A 21748-nucleotide genomic window follows, 5' to 3' on the forward strand; every position below is an offset into this window, starting at 1 on the left:
AACCCTCTGTGAGTCTGACCCTGTTACTGAACAAAAGTTTGTGTGCCCAACACACAGTGAGGTCACACCAACAGAAACACTGGAGTTTGGAGCAGACAGGGCTATGCAAGGAGACAGGTGGCTCATGCTTAAAAAGCCCCAAACTCCTGGTAGCATTTCAGCGAAGCACTTTTAAAGGCAGGGGAGGGAGGCACCATGTTAGTTGTCACAAACTTCTTGGTATAGGAATCCTTTGTTCTTGCAGCTGTCCACTAGGCCAGGTCAGGATGTTCCTGTAAACCAACAAGACTAATGTTATTCCCTGTTCTGCAACTTTTATCTCTGCATGAATGGAAAAATGTTATACCCTTACTGGTTAGAGCCTTGAAAATAGGCTGTCTTGTATGTTTTAGGCTATAGGCAACATTCTTTTACAAAAGGTGCAGAGCCAGCATGGCTGAGCATGACAGGCAACAGAGCACAAAGGTTAAAGTGAAAGGAACAGATCTAACATGGAGTCAGATTTGTTCTTCATTTACAACTCAGCTGGACAGTAAGCAATGAAACTGAATAGGGCTGGGAAAGGGGTGTTAAGGGCTAGCAGTGAAGTGACCAGAGGTGGTGCAGAGCAGAGCTGGAAGACCCAGAGAAGAAAGCAGACAGTGGGTGCTAGACTGAATTGGGGTGAGGACACACTACCAGTGGGGCTTCTTCCCCAAGAGGAGATATCAGCAGACTCAGCCTGCAAGAAAGACATGGAAGGACAAGCCAGTGTCAACCAGAACACAAGCTTTGTGAGGACAGGGGTCTCCGATAGATGTCTTAGTGTGGGTTCCCCCAGAACAGCCCCTGAGACTAATATTTGAGTGCAGTAGTTTCTTTGGGAAATCAAGTGCATCATCAGAGGAGTAGGGAAGTAAGACAAGGAAGGGAAGGCAAAGCCAGGGTAACACTCACCCCTCAAGAGTCCATCTACTCAAGGGTGAGGGAGCTGGGGTATTGATACACCTTTAGCATCAGATGCTTTCACATCAGCACCTCCTGGAACCCTGGCTTGGAAGAAGTTCTGCATCATGAGATCTGGGTGGGTCTAAGAATTTACATTTTTCACAAGCTTCCTGGTGATGCTACTGGTATAGGGACCACACTTTGAAACCCACTGGGTTAAGTACCATTTCTGTGGTTCATACTTCAGATCTAAATGAAGATGTTTAGTGGGTGAGAAAGATTGGGGAAGAGGTATTTGTTTCAGTCTGATCCTAAAGGTAATTCTCCTTCATCCTCCCCTGTCCCCTGAGATACCTAGGAAACCCAGAATGGACTACATTAACATAGTTTCCCTCTTTTCTGTCCCAGGTCTAGCATCTATATTTTTCTCCAGGCTAAACGTGCCTTCTCTTTATCTGGAAGAGGAATTTAACTGTTTTTTCTTTGTGACTAGTATTAACAAATTTTGTAAATGTTCTATACACACTTGAAAAGACCCCCTCCCACACACACACACTGTAATCATGAAATTGAATTCCTGCCAGACATCAATTTTGTGTATTTAGCTAGACTATGAGTTTATTTTCTTAAGTCTTTTTGATAATGGTGTTTTAAAATCTCCGCCTACAATATCTACTCCTTCCTGTGTTCTTAATAACATTTGATTTCTGTATCTTGTTGTCAGTTTCTTTGGCAACTATAGATTTGTATCTGCATGGCTTCACTATTAACAGTGATTGTTACTGTTATGTAATTCTCCCTTTATCTTAAAAATATGCCTTTTTCCCCCTGCATGAATATAGTTTGTCTAACATTAATATTGTTATCCCTGCTTACCTTCTGTTTGAATTTGATTAAAACATTTTTTCAAGCCTTACCCATTTTTTTTCCTGATCGTAAAAGTAATGCATGCTCTTTGTAGGAACATTTGAATCTATCAAAAAGTGCATATAATTGGACAAAAACAAATACCAAAGGACTAACCAGAAGCAACTGCTCATTTACCCATGTTTTCACCTCTTTTTTTCATGCATGTTTTACATTAGGCTCCTATAATAAAAACAAGTTAATCTTTTTCTTGTTTTCCTTCCGTGAACTGTGAAGCAGAAATATCCCTTTTTATTAAAAAAAAAAGAAAAGTTCTGCAACCATCGTTTTAATGAGGGTAGAATGGTTCTTTCTCAGGCCGGTAAAGACCAGCTCAGGTGGGAACTGTAGCCCTTCACTTCCATGTTATCACATACATTCAAGGGAAAAAAAGAGGCTTTTAAAGGAATTAAAAAAAAAAAAAAGACTGGCTCAGGGAAAAGGGCGAATAGTCAGATGACTCTGGACCTGTGTACACAGGCAAATCAGGGACTTTCCTAATTAGTTTTTTTTTTTAAGTCATTTGTTTCATTCACCTTGAATATTGACATTGGCCTACATTAAGCCCAAGGAAGGGGCAATTCTTTGTATTCTTGTGAGTTATTATACTTAAATCACTCATATGTGGCCGCATATGACCTTGCTAGCAGCTTCCTTCCTGGCATCTTTCTCATCTGGAGGCCCTGGCACCACTGTCTTCTGATTGTTCTCCAGTCCTCCTCTTTCTGTTTCAGTTGGGATCACTCATGGTTCTCAGGCTTTCCGGGTAGCTCACCTGATAAAAAAAATCCTCCTGCAATGCAGGAAACCTGGATTCGATTCCTGGGTTGGGAGGATCCCCTGGAGGAGGGTATGGCAACCCACTCCGGTATTCTTGCCCGGAGAATCTCCGTGGACCGAGGAACCAGGAGCCTGGTGGGCTACAGTCCATGGGGTCACAAAGAATCGGTCATGACTGACCAACGGAACAGCAACAAAGGCTTACAAAAGCTTCTTCTGGGGAGGCATCTAGGTTATTAGTGACCCCAGAGAAACCCAGGGTTCGCCCCAGTGGGGGAACCAGGTAGGGCTATTGTGTGAACCAGATAGTGGGTATAAGGCAGAAAGCTGGACAGATGGAATAAACTGACCTGTGTTTTCTGCATCTGACCTCATCAAGGTGTACTGCCTATCTTCAGGGGAAAGTGTAAGGATGAAATCAGTGTCCTCAGCTGATCCGGGAAGCAGGTGTGGAGTACCAGCACACACTTAGCTTCTGGTCAGAACATCTAGTTATAGGGAAGAATGGGGACCAGACTCATTCAAATGATCTGCCCTCGGCTTTAAGTGTGGTCAGGTTGCAGGGGAGATAGTAATAATAGCTCTCAACACATCTGCGTCCAGTCACACCACTCCCATATGGACAGTTGGCCATGATGCATCTCTCTCTCTTCCTCATCCTCCTGGAGCTCTCCTTTGCCCCCCACCTATATTGGATTCCATCATGTCTCTCTCTTTCTTGGTTTACGTTCTTATTTTGGTGAAACTCAACGTCTCAGGGTTCCTGAGAAATACTATAAGGAAGATAGAATCTTTTGAGATCATCCATGTCTGAAAAAAGCCTTGTCCTAATCTTTCTTAGGGCAGAAAGATGATGTGTGAATGATGACCTGATTGATATCACCTTTTTTTTTTTTTCAGAATGTTAATGGGTTTGCCCCATTATTTTCCATCTTTCAGTGTTTTTTAGAAGAAACAGAAGAGTCCTGATTCCTTAATCTTTTGCATGTTTCTTTGCTTTGCGAAATCTTCATTTTGTTCATGGAGTTTGAAAATTCACAGTGATGTGCCTTGTGGGTTCATTTTGATCCTTCGGTCACCCAGTGGCATCAGTGTGGAATCTACTGTCAGTTTTTGGAAAATTTCTTGGAATATTTAATTGGTAATTCCTCCCCATTCTTCTCAATTCTCTCTTTAGGCGTCTCCCATTATATTCCATTATTAAACCTCCTAGAATGAAACCCCTAATTTTCTTATCTTCTCTCTGCTATCTTTCCTTATCTTTTTGATCTGATATATTTGCTTTCTTCAATGTTATTTCCTTTCCCTTCTTTCAGTTTTTTTATTTCTGCTATCACGATTTTGCTTCCAAGTCCTCATTTTTATTCTCTCAAAGTTTCGTTTTATAGTGTATTATTTTTATTTAATGGAAGCAATATGTTTTCTGATCCCTTGGAGGATATTAATAATGTCTTGTTTGGTTTTTCAGTTTTCTCCCTGTGTAGTCTGTTTCCACAAGGTGTTTCTTTTTTTTTCCTGTTTGTTATGTAGTTTCTATCTCCCACCTTGGGGGCTTTCTTGCATGTCCAGCTAGCCTATTGTCTGCTCATGATTACCTCTTAAAAGGTGATTAGACAGCCAGGGGCTGGAGGAGAGAAAAATGGGGCGTTACTGTATCATGGATTCAGAGTTTCAGTTTGACAAGATGAGAAAGTCCTGGAGATGGATGGTGGTGATGTGCTTGTACAATAATGTGATTATATTTACTCTCACTGAACTGTAAAGTAAAATTTCACACTATATATACATGTGTACACACACACACACTGGGTGTATAGACTTCCTAGGTTTGACAGCAGAGGCGTCAGACACATCTGTCAATTTGTGAATCTCCTTTCCAGGCTCCCTAGCTTTGTGGTTGATGTCTCATCTTGTATCTTCTTTGGCCTTGAAGGTCATAGGTTTATTTATTTATTTTTTAATCCCTTTCCTATAGTCTTCAGCAGCTTGTGTCAAATTCGTGAGTTATATTCATCACCTTATCCCAGAAATTCTATGTTCATTTTTAAGAACTTTCATAGGAATTGAATTTGCTCTCCAAATGCATGCACTGTCCCATGAAAAGTATGTGAAAGTGTCTCTTTCTTTGTATCCTCACCAACACTAGACCTTATTCATCTTTGTCATCTTTGCTGTTCTGGTGAGTGACAAATGCATATCATTTTTCATTTTTAAATCTGCATTTTTGGAATGTTAGTGGTGTTGAACTTTTTCATATATTTGACCATATTTTCTTTCTTAATGGATTTGCCTACTAATGACACTCAATTTTTTTCTATTGGAATATTTATCTTATTGATTTATAAGAACTTTGTATATATTAAAAAGAACTTTTTACCTTCATTTTATAGATACTTCTCTCAGTTTGAGCTCTCACTTTAATTTGTTGACGATGTTTTTAGACAAGCATACATTTTGCATTTTTATATAGTCAAATCCATCAGTCTTTTCCTCAAATAATGTCCTAAGGAAGTTATTTATAATCCTTAGAAGGTACAAATATTTATGCATATTTTCTTATAGGTAAACATTTCGTTTCAAAGTAAATTCCAACAAACTAAATATTTTTATATCAGGTCTGAGAAAGTTTTAATCTAGAGACTCTTGTCTGAAAGTGTGGTTATCTAGAGGTATTTAATAATTCATCCTCACCATTTATTTGAAATATTTGTTTTCATATGCTAAAATATTTTAGATTTGGAAACATTGAGGATGAATCACATGAGGACTGATTGGTTATGAAGGAGGGTAAACAAGAGGGAGGAGTCAGAGAGGAGTCGCAGGGTCCTGGCTACAGTGACAGGACAGGTTGGTGCTCTCCATTAAGATAAGGAATATGGTGGCACAGTGGTAAAGAATCTGCCTGCCAGTGCAGGAGACGCAAGAGACACAGGTTTGATCCCTGGGTCGGGAAGATGCCCTGGAGAAGGAAATGGCAACCCACTCCAGTATTCTTGCCTAGAAAATCCTGTGGACAGAGGACCCTGGTGGGCTATAGTCCATGGCATCGCAAAGAGTCAGACACGACTGAGCAACTGAACCACCACCAGGTTTGGGAGAGGGACTGAGTTCACCTTTTCGATATGTCAAGTCCAGATTCCCCTGGAATTTTGCTGTGCCTTCCAAACTGAAGGGTAACATTAGCCATTAAGTTGCAATATTATTAGAAACTTCTTCATTTCCATGGTTATAATCTTTAACGCATAAAATTATATGCATAATACATGTCTTATCAATAGTTTTTAACTATTTTTTTAAAACTTTCTTCCTCTTTTCCTTAAGCAGTATGTGGAGGTCTTGGCCAAGGCACCTACCTTTTCTGAGCTTGAGTAAATTGTGGGTGATAGTGACTTTTAGGCAGAGTTTAAATTATGGGCTTTCTTGGTGGTACTTGTAAAGCACATTGTATTGAGCTGGCCAAAAATTGGTTCAGGTTTCTCCATAAGATAGTATGGAAAATCCCGAATGAACTTTTAGCCAATCCAGTAATAGTTCTGGCAGTATAATAAAACATGTAACTATTGAGTGTGCTTGTGGTGTTACTTGGTTTGCCAACTCCAGCTTATTCCTCAACATCTACTTTTGCATCACCTCCACTGGGAAGCCTTCCTGGATTTCCTAGATGTAGCTGGCTTGGGGACCCTCTCAGCCTCTGCTCCTGGACATCAGTGTATCATTTGGCTCAGCACTTAGCTTGCTGTATTATCCCTGTGCACTTGCCCATCTCTCAACTGTAAGATCCTTGAGAGCAAGAACCATAGCCCTTCTGCACTTGTGTCCCCAGTGCCTTGTGTACAGCCAAGTTACAGGGCTGGCTGGATATGTTCCTTTAAAAGGTGTGTGTGCAAAGCATTGTTTGTACTTCCCCTGGCATCATCCTGGGAGTTTTTGTGTTTAGCATTGTTCTATTGGATTGACCAAAAAGTTCATTCAGGTTTTTCCGTATAAAAAACCCAAACGAACTTTTTGGCCAACCCAATACATATCTTGGCTTCAATGCCCTTGTTGTTTTCGTTTAGATCTCAAAAGCCACCTGTCTCCAGTCATCAACATTTGCGTCTCTTGGTGCCCTGGGTGGCCATGGACCTTGTCACTCACTGTTCCCCATGAGTGAGCACCCCGATCAAGCACTTCTCTTGGTTGTGTGTTCAATGGTTGAAAGCACGATGTGTCGAGTTAGAAAACTCTTTTCAGTGGAAAGCTCAACCCTCTGAGCTTTCAAAAGGGATTTTAGAGAAGGCATACTGGTACTGTTTGCTTTTCTTCTTGGTTTATCATTGCAGAGATAGGAGAGGTCTTGTGTTTCGGAAAGATAACATTTTTCCTGTGTTGAGGCTTTGAGTGAAGTAGCCAAGGGACACCTTGTTATCACGCTGCTCCATACTGGGCCAGGCTTCCTTACTGGAACAGCACCTGCCTCTCCCCAACCTGTAAAGAGCCTTCCTAATCGGAAATAATACTTGTTTATTTCCTCAACCGGATCACTGCAATGTGGCAGCATTTGCTCTGTGGGTCTGTAATCACAATTGCGTTGTACATTTGCATTTCTCCCTGTGGTATTTTCAGGCCATGGGGAGGAGAGGAGAAGGAGTGAGTGTATCTTTACACTAGAGATAATGTGAGAACCTCAGCTAAACCTTCCTATGTTAACTGCTTAAAAAAAATGACAACATAAAACCTTGTTATTTTCAAATAATTTTAGATCCACAAGAAGTTGCAAAAATGTACAAGGGGTCTTATATGCTCTTCTCTGAGTTTCCCCCACTAGTAACCTCTTGCAAAACTCTAGTACAGGGACTTCCCTGGTGGTCCACTGGTTAAGAATCCTCCTTGCAATGCAGCAGATGAAAGTTCGATTCCTGATCAGGGAACTAACATCCCACATGCCACATTGCAGCTAGAAAGTCTGCACTGCAATGAAGGATCCCCAGTTTGTTTAGTCCTTCATCAGTGGAAGGAGATTTGGGTGCTATGAACATTGGTATACAGATATTGATACAAAAATAAATTTTCATTTCTCTGGGATACATGCTTAAGGGTCTCGTTGCTTGAATTATGGTAAACACACATTCAGTCGAACTTTCTGGTCATTTATTCCATCTATGTGAAAACTTCTCTTTAAAAATTGGATTAGTTGTGTGTCTTCCAGCCAAACTTCCAGTGGAGGAAAAGTTTCTGTTTTAACGTTGGCGACCTTGACTGTGATACCAAGGGGAATGGGTTGCATTCCTACAGAACCAGGAGTAGTTAAAAAACCACGTTGAGGGACTTCCCCGGTGGTCCTCTGGTTAAGACTCTGCACTTCAAGTGCAGGGGCTGCAGGTTCGATCTCTGCTTGGGGGACTAATATCCCACATGTTGTGTGGCCCAAAAAAATTAAAATAAATTTTAAAAAAAGTATGTTGAAAGTTTTGCCTTGGGATCAGATTTGGGTTTCCATTAGATAAGACCCATTGGGCTTCCCAGGTGGCACTAGTGGTAAAGAATCCACCTGCCAATGCATGAGATGCAAGAGACTCAGGTTCGATCCCTGGGTTGAAAAGATCCCCTGGAGGAGGAAATGGCAGCCCTGGGAAATTCCATGGACAGGAGAGCCTGGTGGGCTATAGTCCATGGGTTGCAAAGAGTCGGGCACAACTAAATGACTAAACACACACACAAGACCCAACAATACAAGGTCCTAGAGGGGCTTATACACCCCAGAGATGAGAATGAGACTGGGCCCAGGGAAAGTGAGACCCAGGCACTCAGACATAATAGTGTGTTCTTCTTCCCAGGCTCTGCTGTCTCTGAGCTCCTCCTTCCCCTGTTGGCTTGAGAAGACTGGCCACCTCCAGTTTTCCAGGCCACCTGGAGGGAAGCATGGCTGCAAAGATGGCCCAACGTTGATGTTGTAATTACAGCTTCAGTCATTGTAGGGGGACAGGACCACCTCTCCAGGGGAATCCCAGGGAAGGGAACTGGTGCTCTAGTTTGGGTCAGATGGCCTTCAGTGGACCTGCCAGTGAAGGTAATGCATAGAACTACCATACCTCATAACCATGGGGGAGAAATTCAAGAAATAGAGGGAGCAGGGTGAACAAGCACACCATGGCCCTTGTATGTTGTAACCACGTCCATGGGATTCATGCTTGGGGTTCCCACAAGTTGGGGAAATCAGTGAGGCCTTTGAGAAGGATGTGGCACTTGAGTTGGACCATGAGAGACAGTTAGAACTTGGACATGTGGAGGGGAAGGAACAGCAGTGGAGGGAAGTAGACGAACCTGGATCTCAGGGCACAAATGCTTGGAACGTAGAGATGTTACAGACCAGGGTTCTTGGCTTCCTCGTGCTTAGTCACTCAGTCGTGTCTGACTCTTTGTGATCCCACTAACTGTAGCCCACCAGGCTCCTCTGTCCATGGGGATTCTCCAGGCAAGAATACTGGAGTGGGTTGCCATACCCTCCTCCAGGGGATCTTCCCAACCCAGGGATTGAACCCAGGTCTCCCGCGTTGCAGCCAGATTCTTTACCATCTGAGCCACCAGGGAAGCCTTGTTGCCATGCCCTCCTCCAGGGGATCATCTCAACCTAGGGATCAAACCCAGGTCTCCTGCATTGTAGGCGGATTCTTTACTATCTGAGCCACCAGGGAATAGAAGTTGATCAGAGGTCAGACAAGAAACTCAGGTGGGGCTTTATTGGGGCCCCTGCTACAGCAGAGGGGAACAGGAACAAATAACAGGTTCCCTTGCTTGCTAGCTCCCTGAGGTGGGGGTCCAGCTTATTCCTTACATGGGACGAGGGCAGGGGTGGGTGCAGGGGTGGCTAAGCTACTTTGCCCACCCCTTAGGTGGTGTTATGTGCAGGGGGTCTGTGCAGTACCCTGCTTTTGCCCCAGGTTCTTCCAAAGTGGCAGTTGGGTATTTTGGTCTCTGTAGCTTTTGTCCAGAATTTGCCCCAACTGTGCATTCACACAGTCATTTTTAGTCTCATGCGGTCTTTTTGTATTCTGTTGCTCACGGAGAGGTGTGTTCAGACGCAGGCATTGCAGCACTGCAACAGAGAGTCCCAGCTCCCAGCCTGTCCCAGAGAGGAAGGGATTCAACATGTAAGAATTGATGGAGTTTCAGAGAGAGAGAGTCCCAGTCAGAGATGGGGGACTTGCTGAGCCACAAGATTGAAGAGGGACAGCATGATCATGTCCTGTGACAACGCTGAGCAGCCTCAGAGCAAGAGGGATTGAAAAACAAAAGGCTCCTTGAACAGCTTGGCTGGCAGTGGGGATCAGGGAAGCTGACAGGTGAGACAGAGGGAAGGGTGGGTCAAGGAAGCCCAGGGGTCGGTGGAGATACAGTCAGAAAGGCCAGACATGGCCATTTTCACCTTTGTTCCCCAAGGAGCAGCGTTGGAGCTTTAATCTTGTGTTTTTGGAAAAGTGAGGTGGATCCTGAGTTGGCCTTGACGAGAGAGTCTTTAGATCTCTTTAGCTTTGAGCTCTGGGCAGTTTGCTGGGCAGAGGCTCTTTGGCCTCAGGCTGTGCTGCAGAGTCTGGGAGGGTCTGTGCCCGGCACCTGCACGCAGATTGGAACAAAGCCTTTCCTGATCTCTGACCCTTGGGGCACCATGGCTGTCTTCTGAATCCTGACGGCCTCGTCCTGCCTGGCTGCTAGCTTCCTTGTTTTTCACACAAGGGACATCTGGTTTCAAGGGGGCCTGTGAGTGAATGATCCCTGAAGGATGTCAAGGAACCCCGGGGTCGGGGGCATAAACACAGAGGGGCCCTGACATGCGATTCACCTTCCATGGTGCTAACTGAATACACATCTCCTAGAGTCTAGACCACACCCTCTGACACTGGGAGATGTTCACTGATACCCATTTAAATAAAGAAGTTCATGGCCCTAGGGACTATCATACAGAGAAAAACGAGTATTATATATTAAGCACATATATGTGGATTCTAGAGAAATGGTACCGATGAGCTTATTTGCAAAGCAGAAATAGAGACACAGACGCAGAGAACAAATGTGTGGACACCAAGGTAGGAAGAGAGGGTGGGATGGATTAGGAGATTGAGATGGACATATTTACACTACTATGCATAAAATAGGTAACTAATGAGAAACTACTGTATAGCCCAGGGAATTCTTCCCAATGCTCTGTGATGACCTAAATGGGAAGGAAATCCATAAAAGAGGGGATATATGTATAGGTATAGCTGATTCACTTTGCTGTACAGTTGAAACTAATACAACATTGTAAAGCAACTATCCTCCGATAAAAAGAGAAAAATAAAGAATTTGCAGCTCCTACTGCAAAATAAAGAATTTGGCTCCTACTCGGCCATCCTGGTCCTGGAACTAGGACTCTGGAGGAGTCCCTGGCAAGGGTCGCCTCTGTATGTGCTTTCCTCCTTCTTCTTCTGGTTTAAGACTCCCTCCCCACCCTCGAAGCCCTCCTGTCCCCTCGCCAGAGTCATCCCCTTGTTTCCCAAGACACGTGTATTCTCTGTTCACCCATATACAGAGACACATACAATAAAAAATGAGTAGTAAGTTTAACATGTATTGAGTGTTTTCTGTGTGCCGGGCCCTGAGCTAAGTGCTTTTCAGGCATCCTCTTATTTAACACCCTAAATGACCCTCTCAGGTAGGGACCATTGTTGTTTAGTTGCTAAGTTGCACCTGACTCTTTGCAACCTCATGGACTGCAGCACGCCAGGCTTCCCTCTCCTTTCACCATCTCCCAGAGTTTACTCAGACTCATGTCCATTGAGTCAGTGATGCCATCCAACCATCTCATCCTCTGTGGTCCCCTTCTCCTCCTGCCTTCCATCTTTCCCAGCATCAGGTTCTTTTCCAGTGAGTCGGCTCTTCCCATCAGGTGACCAAAGTATTGAAGCTTCAGCCTCAGCATCAGTCCTTCCAGTGAATATTCAGGGTTGATTTCCTTTAGAATTGACTGGTTTGTTCTCCTTGCAGTCCAGGGGACTCTCAGGAGTCTTCTCCAGCACCATAGTTCAAAAGCATCACTTCTTTGGTGCTCAGCCTTTTTTTTATTGTCCAGTTCTCACATCTGTTTGTGACTACTGGAAAAACCATAGCTTTGACTATACAGACCTTTGTGGGCAAAGTAATATCTCTGCTTTTTAATACACTGTCTAGGTTTGTCATAGCTTTTCTTCCAAGAAGCAACTGTCTTTTAATGTCATGGCTACAGTCACTGTCTGCAATGATTTTGGAGCCCGGGTTCCATCCCTGGGTCCAGAAGGTCCCCTGGAGAAGGGAATGGCAACCCACTCCAGTATTCTTGCTTGGAGAAGTCCATGGACAGAGGAGCCTGGTGGGCTACAATGGGGTCTAAAAAAGTCGGACACTTAAGTAAGCGACTTTCACTTCACCTCAAAGGACCCATACTACCTTTGACCTTGGAGAATTCAGGGCTCTGAATACAGAGGTCCCCAAAATACTGGAGAAGGGGAAACTGACCAGATAACTTACTCTTATTCCATTCCTGGCTGACAACTGGATTTAAGGAAAACTCCAAGAAGTGACCAAACGCTGGGCTCTGACCCTGTTCTCTCCAGGGTTTCCTGTGTGCCATTTTGCTCCCCCTGAGCACCGCCCCCCACCTCCAGATGGTGAGTTCGGTTATTTCAGAGAAGAGATTTGCCAGCTTCAGAGAGTTCAGAATCAATATCACAGTAAATAAGAAACATAATGAAAGAAAAACACACTCCAGGCTGTAGACAAATTTTATCGCTTAAATTCACATGTTATTATTAGAATCAGCTGCAAGTACCAGATTTTCAACTGCCTTTTGATGGGGTGAGATAGGGGAATGCTCTTAATTTGGGGGAGCAATCTGGAGCCACCCCCAAAGAGGCATTACTATATTTTCCTGTGGGGTTGGGCTCCTTGTATTTTTTTTTTTTTAAGGTGAAATTTAAATGGAAGAAGCAGTAGAGAGGAATTTCTTAACAAAGGAATAAAAGCAGAGATGGCTTTCCTTTTCAAAGTCTCTCTCCTGAATGCACTGCTTCGTGTGATATATTTAGTTTAACACTTTGGTATTTTGCACCTCACATCTTTTTTCTTGCTTCTTTTCGTCTTTTGCTTTCTTTTCTCCTAGCTTTGATCTCACTGTGGCATCGCCTTTAAAATGCTTTCATACATGCCGAAAGCATCCCTTTTTAATCTCTCCCATTCTTCCCGCAGTTTCTAGCTCTTGCCTCGCCTCTTTTTTCACTCCCATAGTCAGACAATGCATTATTTAAGTCCACAAAACTGAGAGATGCCCGGAGAATAAAACATGCAATGTAGCCGCCGTCTGTGTTATTTTGTCTCGTGTTTTCACATGCTTGCTCTCGCTCTCTCCATGGATGTTATTTTTTAACTTTTATTTTATTTTGAAGTATAGCCAATTAACAATGTTGTGATAGTTTCAGGTGGACAGCAAAGGACTCAGCTATACATATGCAAGTATCCATTCTCCCCCAAACTCCCCTCCCATCCAGGCTGCCACATAACATTGAGCAGAGTTCCTTGTGCTCTACAATAGGTCCTTGTTGGTTACCCATTTTAAATACAGCAGTGTGCACATGTCCTTCCCAAACTCCCTAACTATCCCTCCTCCCCATCCTTCCCCCTGGCAACCGGAAGTTTGCTCTCTAAGTCTGTGAGTCTGTTTCTAATTTGTAAATAAGTTCATTTGTATCATTTCTTTATAGATTCTTCATATAAGGAATGTCATACAATATTTCTCCTTCTCTGACTTATTTCACTCGGTATGACAGCCTCATGGATGTTCTTGCGTGCATGCTAAGGGACTTCAGTCGTGTCCAACTCTTTGTGACCCTATGGACTGTAGCCTGCCAGGCTCCTCTGTCCATGGGATTCTCCAGGCAGAAATATTGGAGTGCTTTGCCATGGCCCTCCTCCAGGGTAACTTCCTGACCCAGAGATTGAAACTTTGTCTCTTACATCTCCTGCATTGGCAGGAAGGTTCTTTATGACTAGTGCCACCTGGGAAGTCCATGGATGTTCTTAAGGGCTAGGATTTTGGAGACAGGTCCATGCAATGGAGGGTGGTGCAGGGGCAGAGGAGGGGAGCAGGGGCGGGGGGTGCCTCTTAGGTTATCACTGTCCCTTCAGAGTTTGGTGAGAGGAGGAGTTTTGATGGCATCATGGATGATTCACACATTAAAAAAAAAAAAAAACTCATTAAAAAGCACTGCAGAAACATAGGGCATCATGCCTGATGGCTGTGCCGAACCTGTATTAAGGACAGTGGTTTTCCTCTCTGCTAACTCAAGACCCCCAAGCACGGTGAGCTGGAAGTTTCCATCAGGGATGGGGAGAAAGGCTAGTGTCAGAGGCAGGGGGACTCTAAGGGTGTGAACACAGATCCAAAGGCTGGATCCTCCCCTCAGAGAAACCAGAACCCCCTTCTGTGAATCTGGAGGGGTTTTGTAAATAAGCTTCCAGTCAACCAAATAGCCAAAATGGGGATCAAAAAAGCTAACAGGCAGCAGAATGAGGAATCAGACCTTCAGTAAGGCCAAGGGATTTAAAGTTACACCTTAAAAAAAAAAAATCCGCTTCCCCTCACCTTCAGTATCGACCAGGACTTACAGACACAAAAAGGCCACAGCTTGTTATGACTCCAGTTTTTAAAATATCTAGAATAGACACATTCATAGAGGTGGAAAGCAGATTAGTGGTGCTAGGGGCTGGAAGATGGGCCAGACATGGAAAGTGACTGCTTAATGGATGTGGGGCTTCCTTTGGGGGTAAGGAGACTATCTGAAACTAGATAGGGGTGATGGTTGAGCCACACTGTGAATGCACATGATGTTGTTGTACACTTTAAAATGGTCAAAAGGTTAATTTTATGTTATGTGTATCTTAACATGGTAAAACCAATGAAAGAAAAAAAATCAAGCAGTGCTTTTGAGAAGTTCGGGGTTTGTGGGAGAATCATCTGGACTTCTGGGCAGCCCCACCAAGCCCAGTAAATTAGATCCGTTTAGGGCAGTCCGGGAACCTGCATCATCTGCCAGGTGATTCCTAGGTAGAGAGGAATCGCACACTCTGCAGAACAATGGCTTTGAGGCAGATGGTTTTGTTTTTCGGGGTTTTTTTTTTTAATTGGAACATGCCATATGTGCTATTTTCTCGTCCCAGCTGTCACAACCCATGCATTCTCAGTGAGCAGTATGCCCACACCTCAGCAGCTGTTGGCAGGGAGGAGTGTTTATTCTAAGTGGCTGTGGTGGTGATGGTGCTGCTGATGGCAGCAGAAGCAGTGTTGGTGGAATTGTAGCACTCGTTGTAATGGATTGTGGGAGTGAGAGCAGAAGCCAGGAACATTCAGGTCCTTGTTGAAGGGCTTGATGGGGAGGTTGCTCCATGTGAGGGGTGGGTGGGAGGAAGCCATAAGGATCCCAGCTGGAGCAAGACAAACCCCTCACTGTCTCGACTGAAGTCATCTCCAAGGGGCTCCATCTTTCAGACAAGGTGGAACAAGAAGGCCTGGGCAAAAGCAGAGACTAGCAGTGGCCAACACTGGGATTATGGAACGTCTGCTCATTTCGGATAAGACCTATTTCATGAGCAGGGGTTAACTCATCACAGATGGGGTTGGATAAGGGACTGGCTCTAAGTCAGAGCTCCTCCAAAATTGTTCACCAGAACAGCAGTGGCAGCCTCGTGGAGCTTGTCAGAAATGTGAATTCTTGGGCCACACCCAGACCTACTGGCAATTCTCATGCATATGACATATATATATATACACACACATGTATATATACACATATAGCTGATTCACTTTGCGGTACAGCAGAAATTAACACAACACTGTAAATCAGTTATGTGTGCTAAGTCACTTCAGTCATGTCCAAATCTTTGTGATGCTTATAGACTGGAGCCCTCCAGGTTCCTCTGTCCATGGGATTCTCCAGACAAGAATACTGGAGTAAGTTGCTATACCCTCCTCCAGGGGATCTTCCCACCCCAGGAATTGAACCAGCGGCTCTATGTCTCCGGCAGGTGGTTCTTTACCACTAGCACCACCTGGGAAGCCCAACTATACTCCAATATTTTTTTTTTAATTAGTGCATAAAAAGAAAGAAGAAACAACATCTAAACTTGGAGTGATTATCTTGAGTCTTCATACCTTGAGGAGAATTACACATTCAGTAAGTCTCATTGTCAAGACTTGATAACTGGGAGGGTTGAGAAGTACAGATGGAGCCCAATCCCAGACAGTGTGACCACTTCCAAGCTCACATCCATGTGGTACCCAGGTTCATGCACATGTTTTGGGAGCACGTGGAGATGAGTCTTCTAGGTCAACACTTTTCTCTGAACAGGGTTTAGAGACAAGGGACTAGACTGATGTTTTATTTTCCAATACCACTGAAATTGCTGGATCTGGATAAAATTCTGTAATAATGATTTTTGCTTTCGTTCTCACTGTTTGTAACTTTCTTGTTGCAATATGTACTCCTTAAGTCTGGATGACGGCTGTTCCTTTTATTGTGAAGAAGCAGATAGATCTCCCTTCGGGTCCCTTCCAATGAAGGGCAGTAGTTGCCTCTCCCCTCTTGACCTCAAATGTTACTGATCCAAACCTTAAGAAACACAAGCATTCCCAAATGGCTCTAGACCAATTTAGGATTGGATTTGATAACACTCATAGGTAAACATTTATTTTTGCAAAGTTGCTGTTTTAGTCGCTGAGTAATGTCCAACTCTTTTGCGAGCCTGTGGACTGTAGCCTGCCAGACCCCTCTGTCCAGGGAATTTCCCAGGCAAGCATACTGGAACAGGTTTTCATTTCCTCCTCCAGGGGATCTTCGAGACCCAGGTGGATTCTATACCACTGAGCCATCAGGGAAGCCCACAGAAGTGAGGTTTTATTGTCTTCTCTGAGTCTGCCAGTGAGAAAAATCTTATGTAAAATGTTTTCTTGCTGTCATTATAACGTCCAGGAGTGATTTTGTCTGTTAAGGATGATAAAGGATCTTAGGTGATGGGTGTGACATTTCTTAGCGCTGTCAGGTTGAGGATTTGTTTCCTTCCATGATGAGCCTGGGGGCCTTGTTTTTATTCGGTTAGCTTGTGGACTTTCTCGCTTTAAACTGAAAAGTGAAAGTGTTAGTCGCTCAGTCGTGTCAGACTCTTTAGGATCCCATGGTAGCCCACCAGACGCCTCTGTCCATAGAATTCTCCAAGCAAGAATACTGGAGTGGGTAGCCATACACTTCTCCGGGGGATCTTCCCAACTCAGGGATCAAACCCACATCACCTGCATTGCAGGCAGATTCTTTACCATCTGAGCCAAGGAAGTGATTTCTGAATCTCAACACCCTGGTGCCCTCAAGCTGTTTTATCTCTGTTCCACCAGGACCAGCTTTTCTAGAAATCAGTCCTGAGCTGTCCTGCTCATTCACTTCTCCCTAAACTCACCCTATCCGCAAAGGACCCAGCCGTATCCAGAAGGGAATTCATTTTTTTTCTCACTGGTCCCATTAGGAATCTACTATTTGTCTAGATCAAATAGCCTGTTCTCAGCTCTCATTTTCTCTAACGCATTTGACTTTCCTAACATTGGATGTTGAACAACTCTTCGAGAATAGGGATTGTGTCATTGTCAGCCATGGAGGTGCTCTGTAAATATTTGTGACATGAATGCACAGCTTCTCCTTTTGGAAACTCTATCCTTGATGTGGGCTTCCCAGGTGGACAACTGGTAAAGAACCCGCCTGCCAACGTGAGAGATGTAAGAGATGCTGGTTTGATCCCTGAGTCAGGAAGATCCCCTGGAGGAGGGCATAGAAACCCACTCTAGTATTCTTGCCAGCAAATCTCATGGACAGAGGAGCCTGGCGGGCTACAGTCCATGGGGTCACAAAGAGTCAGACAAGACTGAAGCGACTTAGCACAAACCCTTGGTATGATTCTGCCCCTGTGATGCTGTTTGTAGCTTTTCTCGTCCTCTAACTCTGCCCCCTGCCTCCTGAATACACACATTCCTCAAAGTGGGATCCGAAGTCTTCTTCTGGAACTCTTACTGTCTCCTAAGCAATCATCTCTTTCCACTGTGTCCACAACACTCTGTGCCCTGTCTTCTCACTCTGGACATTATCCTGGTTCAACAGTCAGCTCCCAATGCCTGCTGGCCCCTCAGCCTGTCCTCAGGTGAACCCATCAACTTCTTCTGCTTCTCTTCTCGTCTTCTCTTGCGATTAATGACATCTTCCCGGTCCCCCAGATATGAGTGACTCTCACCTAAGAAAATCCAGTTCCACATCTGTGTATTTTGCTGTGTGCTTGTATGTTCTGGAATAGTAAGAGCACATGTCCTGGCCTGGTGCATATCTCAGATACGACCTCTTCCTTGGATACCTCCAAGCAAAATCATTTCTCCCTCTGTGACCCACCCCCTGTAACCCTTGCCCTCTGTGGCCATTTTTTTTTTTTTTTTGGCTCTTATCTTCTGAATATTGGAATTTTTTGAACGTGTCTCATCTCCTTACCCAGAATGTAAGCATCTTGAGAAAGTGCTTGTGTCCAGATTGATTTTAAATCCAGGCAGGGACACAACCCAATAGTTTAGGAGGTCTGGGATCACATACAGGGCCTGGGAAGTGAAGCCTTCTCAGTGGCATTTGTTCTTGGGCCTTGCTAATCGGATGCTGGCATCTCACTCTGTGTTCCCATGACAGCCCCTAGGCTGTCACTTCAGTTGTTTGGAACAATGTGTCCCTAAATCTTGTAAGTTGGAAGCTGTTGAGTACTGCTGTAGAATGATAGTGGCTGGACTTTAAAATGATATTGATTAGCTAGAAAGATGCATTGTTGTTGATGGAGAGTTAAAAGTGGACCTATATGAATAATATTAATAATAGACCAATTAGTATTAGAAATAAGATTTTGAATGCATATAAAGGGTCTTATATGTAAATTTTATTTATTCTTTTTTTTTTTAATCTTTATTTGGCTGTGCCAGGTCTTCCCAGGTGGCTCTAGTGGTCAAGAACCAGCCTGCCATCTTAGGAGGCATAAGAGATGTGGATTTGATCCCTGGGTCTAGAAGATCCCCTGGAGGAGGAAATGGCAACCCAAAGGGCATTTGCTAAAAGTTGCTGTGTATAACTAGCAAGTGAGGGGTCTGTACAACATTTGTAAATACAATCTTTGGAGTTTTTCTAAAGCAGAGTCAGAGGTGACAATGTCTCCTGACGTATTGTCTGTGGACCACTCACATCTGAGTCACCTGGGCTGTTACCAGATCCAGAAACTCTCCCAGGTCGGGTCCTTGGAGTATGTGTATTTTGGAATTCCCCCTCTGTCAACCCTTTCCTGCTTGTCTTTCTACACCTGCTGATTTTTTCCCCATTTTTATTGAGATACAGTTGACATACAGCACTATGTAAGTTTAGGGTGTGCAGTATAATGATTTGCCTGACATAAATTGTGAAGCTTCCCTGGTGGCTCAGCCAGTAAAGAATCCACCTGCAATGCGGGAGACCTGGATTCAATCCCTGGGTTGGGAAGATCCCCTGGAGAAGGGAAAGGCTAACCCCCTCCAGTATTCTGGCCTGGAGAATTCTATGGATTGTATAGTCCATGGGGTCACAAAGAGTCAGACATGACTGAGTGACTTTCACTTTCATATTGTGAAGTAATTGCTGCAGTAAGCTTAGTTAACATCCTCATCTCATACTGCTACTAAAAAATAGAAACAAAAAACATGGGTTTTTTTTTCCCCTTGTGATGAGATGATGATTCTCAGGTACACAAGTGTATCCCTTTATGTCTGTGGAATTAGACACATTTGGCCTGTGATTCATCTCTTCCACTCCTAGGTTGTGCCCTTGAAACAGGTTAGCCTCCCTAAGACTGTTCTTTTTAAAAAATGTTTATTTATATTTATGTATTTGTTTATTTTTGGCTGTGCTGGGTCTTCGTTGCTATGCAAGGGCTTTCTCTAATTGCAGGAGCTACTCTAGTTGCTGTGCAAGGGCTTCTCATTATAGTGGCTTCTCTTGTTGTGGAGCAAGGGCTTCAGAGCGCAGGCTCAGTAGTTGTGGTATATGGGCTTAGTTGCCCTGCAGCTTGTGGGATCTTCCCCAACCAGGGATCAAACCTGTGACCCCTGCATTGCAAGGTGGATTCTTAACCGCTGGACCACCAGGGCAGCCCACTTCCTAAGACTGTTCTTAATTTGCAAAGTGGAATTCATCTAGTAAATTAATGGGATTAATCTAGCAACCACCTAGGTTGCTGTAAGGATTCAATTAGATCATATAAATAATGCACTTTGTACCACCTGCTGGTGGCAGAAAGGAGCATTCAATCCTGTTGGTGTTTCTTTTGCCATTACAGTAGCGTTTCTACTGCTGGGCAAAGATTTTACATCCTATGACCAAAGCACAAACCTTGTTAATGTTGCATCTAGGGTGTAACTATGGGTCTGGACCTCCTAGAACACATCGTGTGAGGACTAGTGTATGTGCAGATGGAAAAAAAAACATATAAAGTGGATTAACAGGACCCAGGAGACAGTGCAAGCACAGGAATGCTGGCCAAGGAAGGAGGGAGGAGCAGAAAGAAAAGAAATCTCAAAGGACATCAGTCAGAGAAGCCTTCTGACTCACACAGACCCAGTTGTCCTTTTTATAAAATGACTAACATGCAAACTTTTCTGCAGTCTCTGAACTATCTGAAGATCTGTTGGCCTCACAATGGGTTGGATGCACGTTTAACCTGTTGATGGATCTTCCTGCGTTTTGTCATTTGCAGAGGAGCTGAAGGCCCCCTTGGAGGAGTATGTCCATAAACGCTACCCTGGGCTGGTGAAGGTGGTGAGAAACCAGAAAAGAGAGGGACTGATCCGAGCTCGTATTGAGGGCTGGAAGGTGGCCACCGGCCAGGTCACTGGCTTCTTTGATGCTCACGTGGAGTTCACCGCTGGCTGGTAGGTCACAGGCTAAAACCTGGAAGCGCTTCGGACCTGCATCATGGTCGGAGGTCTGGAGTCTGGGAGATGGGGGCACTTTGCCTGTTTCTTCTGGGGCCCCAGGAAGAATGGAGAAGGGTGGGTGAAAAGAAGGTGAGACCACAGTTTGGGATAAAACTGGGAAGCAGGGAGAAATACATCTGCTGTTTACTCAGTCTATCATTGTCATCCTTGCCATCATCATCATATCATTACCATCATTAAAATCCCTGTGAAAATGATATATTAGTTAGAACTCAAGATGACCCTTGCTAAGGAGACAAGGAAGTTATATTCCTGTTGTTCTCTTTTGCTGATTTGTTTGTTTCCATTTCTGGGGAGGGTGGTTAACTATTACGGGGGGAAAAAAGATTCATTTATAATTCTGCCTACTCAGGCAAAGCTTCCTAGAATTTATGGGATCATCGTTAACATCATTTAGAGGAAGAGAAGGGTTTCTCTCTGCCGATATGCCCTGCCCGATTTCCTGGTAAAAAGAACAATATGAGAGAAATTGAGGAGCACACAGGGAGGAGAAGACTTTGTATGTAAGAGAGTGAAGCATCCAAAATGCCCCAGTCAGTCAACAAGCATGTTAAAATTAGGTTCGAGCTTTACAGTTATATGATTATTTCTAACTAACCAATGGTAAATCAAGTCAGAGGTTAAACCCCTATGCCAGGTTGCAGAGGGTTAGTAAGAAGCAGAGTCTTTAACTTCATTAATGTTTATCTGTGCTCAGTGATACTGTCTTAAGGGACTTCCCTGGTGATCCAGTGGTTGATACCCTACGCTTCCACTACAAGGGACCCAAGTTTGATTCTTGTTTGGGGAACTAAGATCCCTTGTGATGCCCGGTACAGCCAAAAAAAAAAAATAAGGAATGATACCATCTTGAATATGAGCCATCTCACAGTACCCTATTTGAAAAGCCCATATCGCATCACTAATTAAACACTGAAATGTCTATTCTTCATTTGAAACCAACTTTAGAATCCTTTTAATGGCTGGATAAAAGGATAGTTTTGCATAAGAACACACAATGGTTCGGAACCTGGCGTCACCATTAACACTGGCCCTTTCCTGTGCACACAGGTATCTGTTACC

The 21748-nt window shown here is 44.0% G+C and overlaps 1 protein-coding gene across 12 annotated transcripts in view; it reads left to right on the plus strand.

Annotated features, from left to right (window-relative positions):
* Window positions 1-21748, plus strand: part of GALNT17 (polypeptide N-acetylgalactosaminyltransferase 17) — a 419610-nt gene that overhangs the window by 208028 nt on the left and 189834 nt on the right. For all 12 annotated transcript variants that reach the window (XM_081558061.1, XM_081558055.1, XM_081558059.1 and 9 more), the window contains one exon: window positions 20446-20620. Coding sequence is in view for 6 of the 12 variants with exons in the window: in XM_081558055.1 (XP_081414181.1) it covers window positions 20446-20620 (175 nt within the window). In the remaining 6 variants the exon portion in view is untranslated. The remainder of the gene's footprint in view (window positions 1-20445; window positions 20621-21748) is intronic.

Source organism: Giraffa tippelskirchi, chromosome 13, assembly GCF_054371585.1.
Source record: "Giraffa tippelskirchi isolate mGirTip1 chromosome 13, T2T-mGirTip1v1.2.pri, whole genome shotgun sequence".
Taxonomy (NCBI): domain Eukaryota; kingdom Metazoa; phylum Chordata; class Mammalia; order Artiodactyla; family Giraffidae; genus Giraffa; species Giraffa tippelskirchi.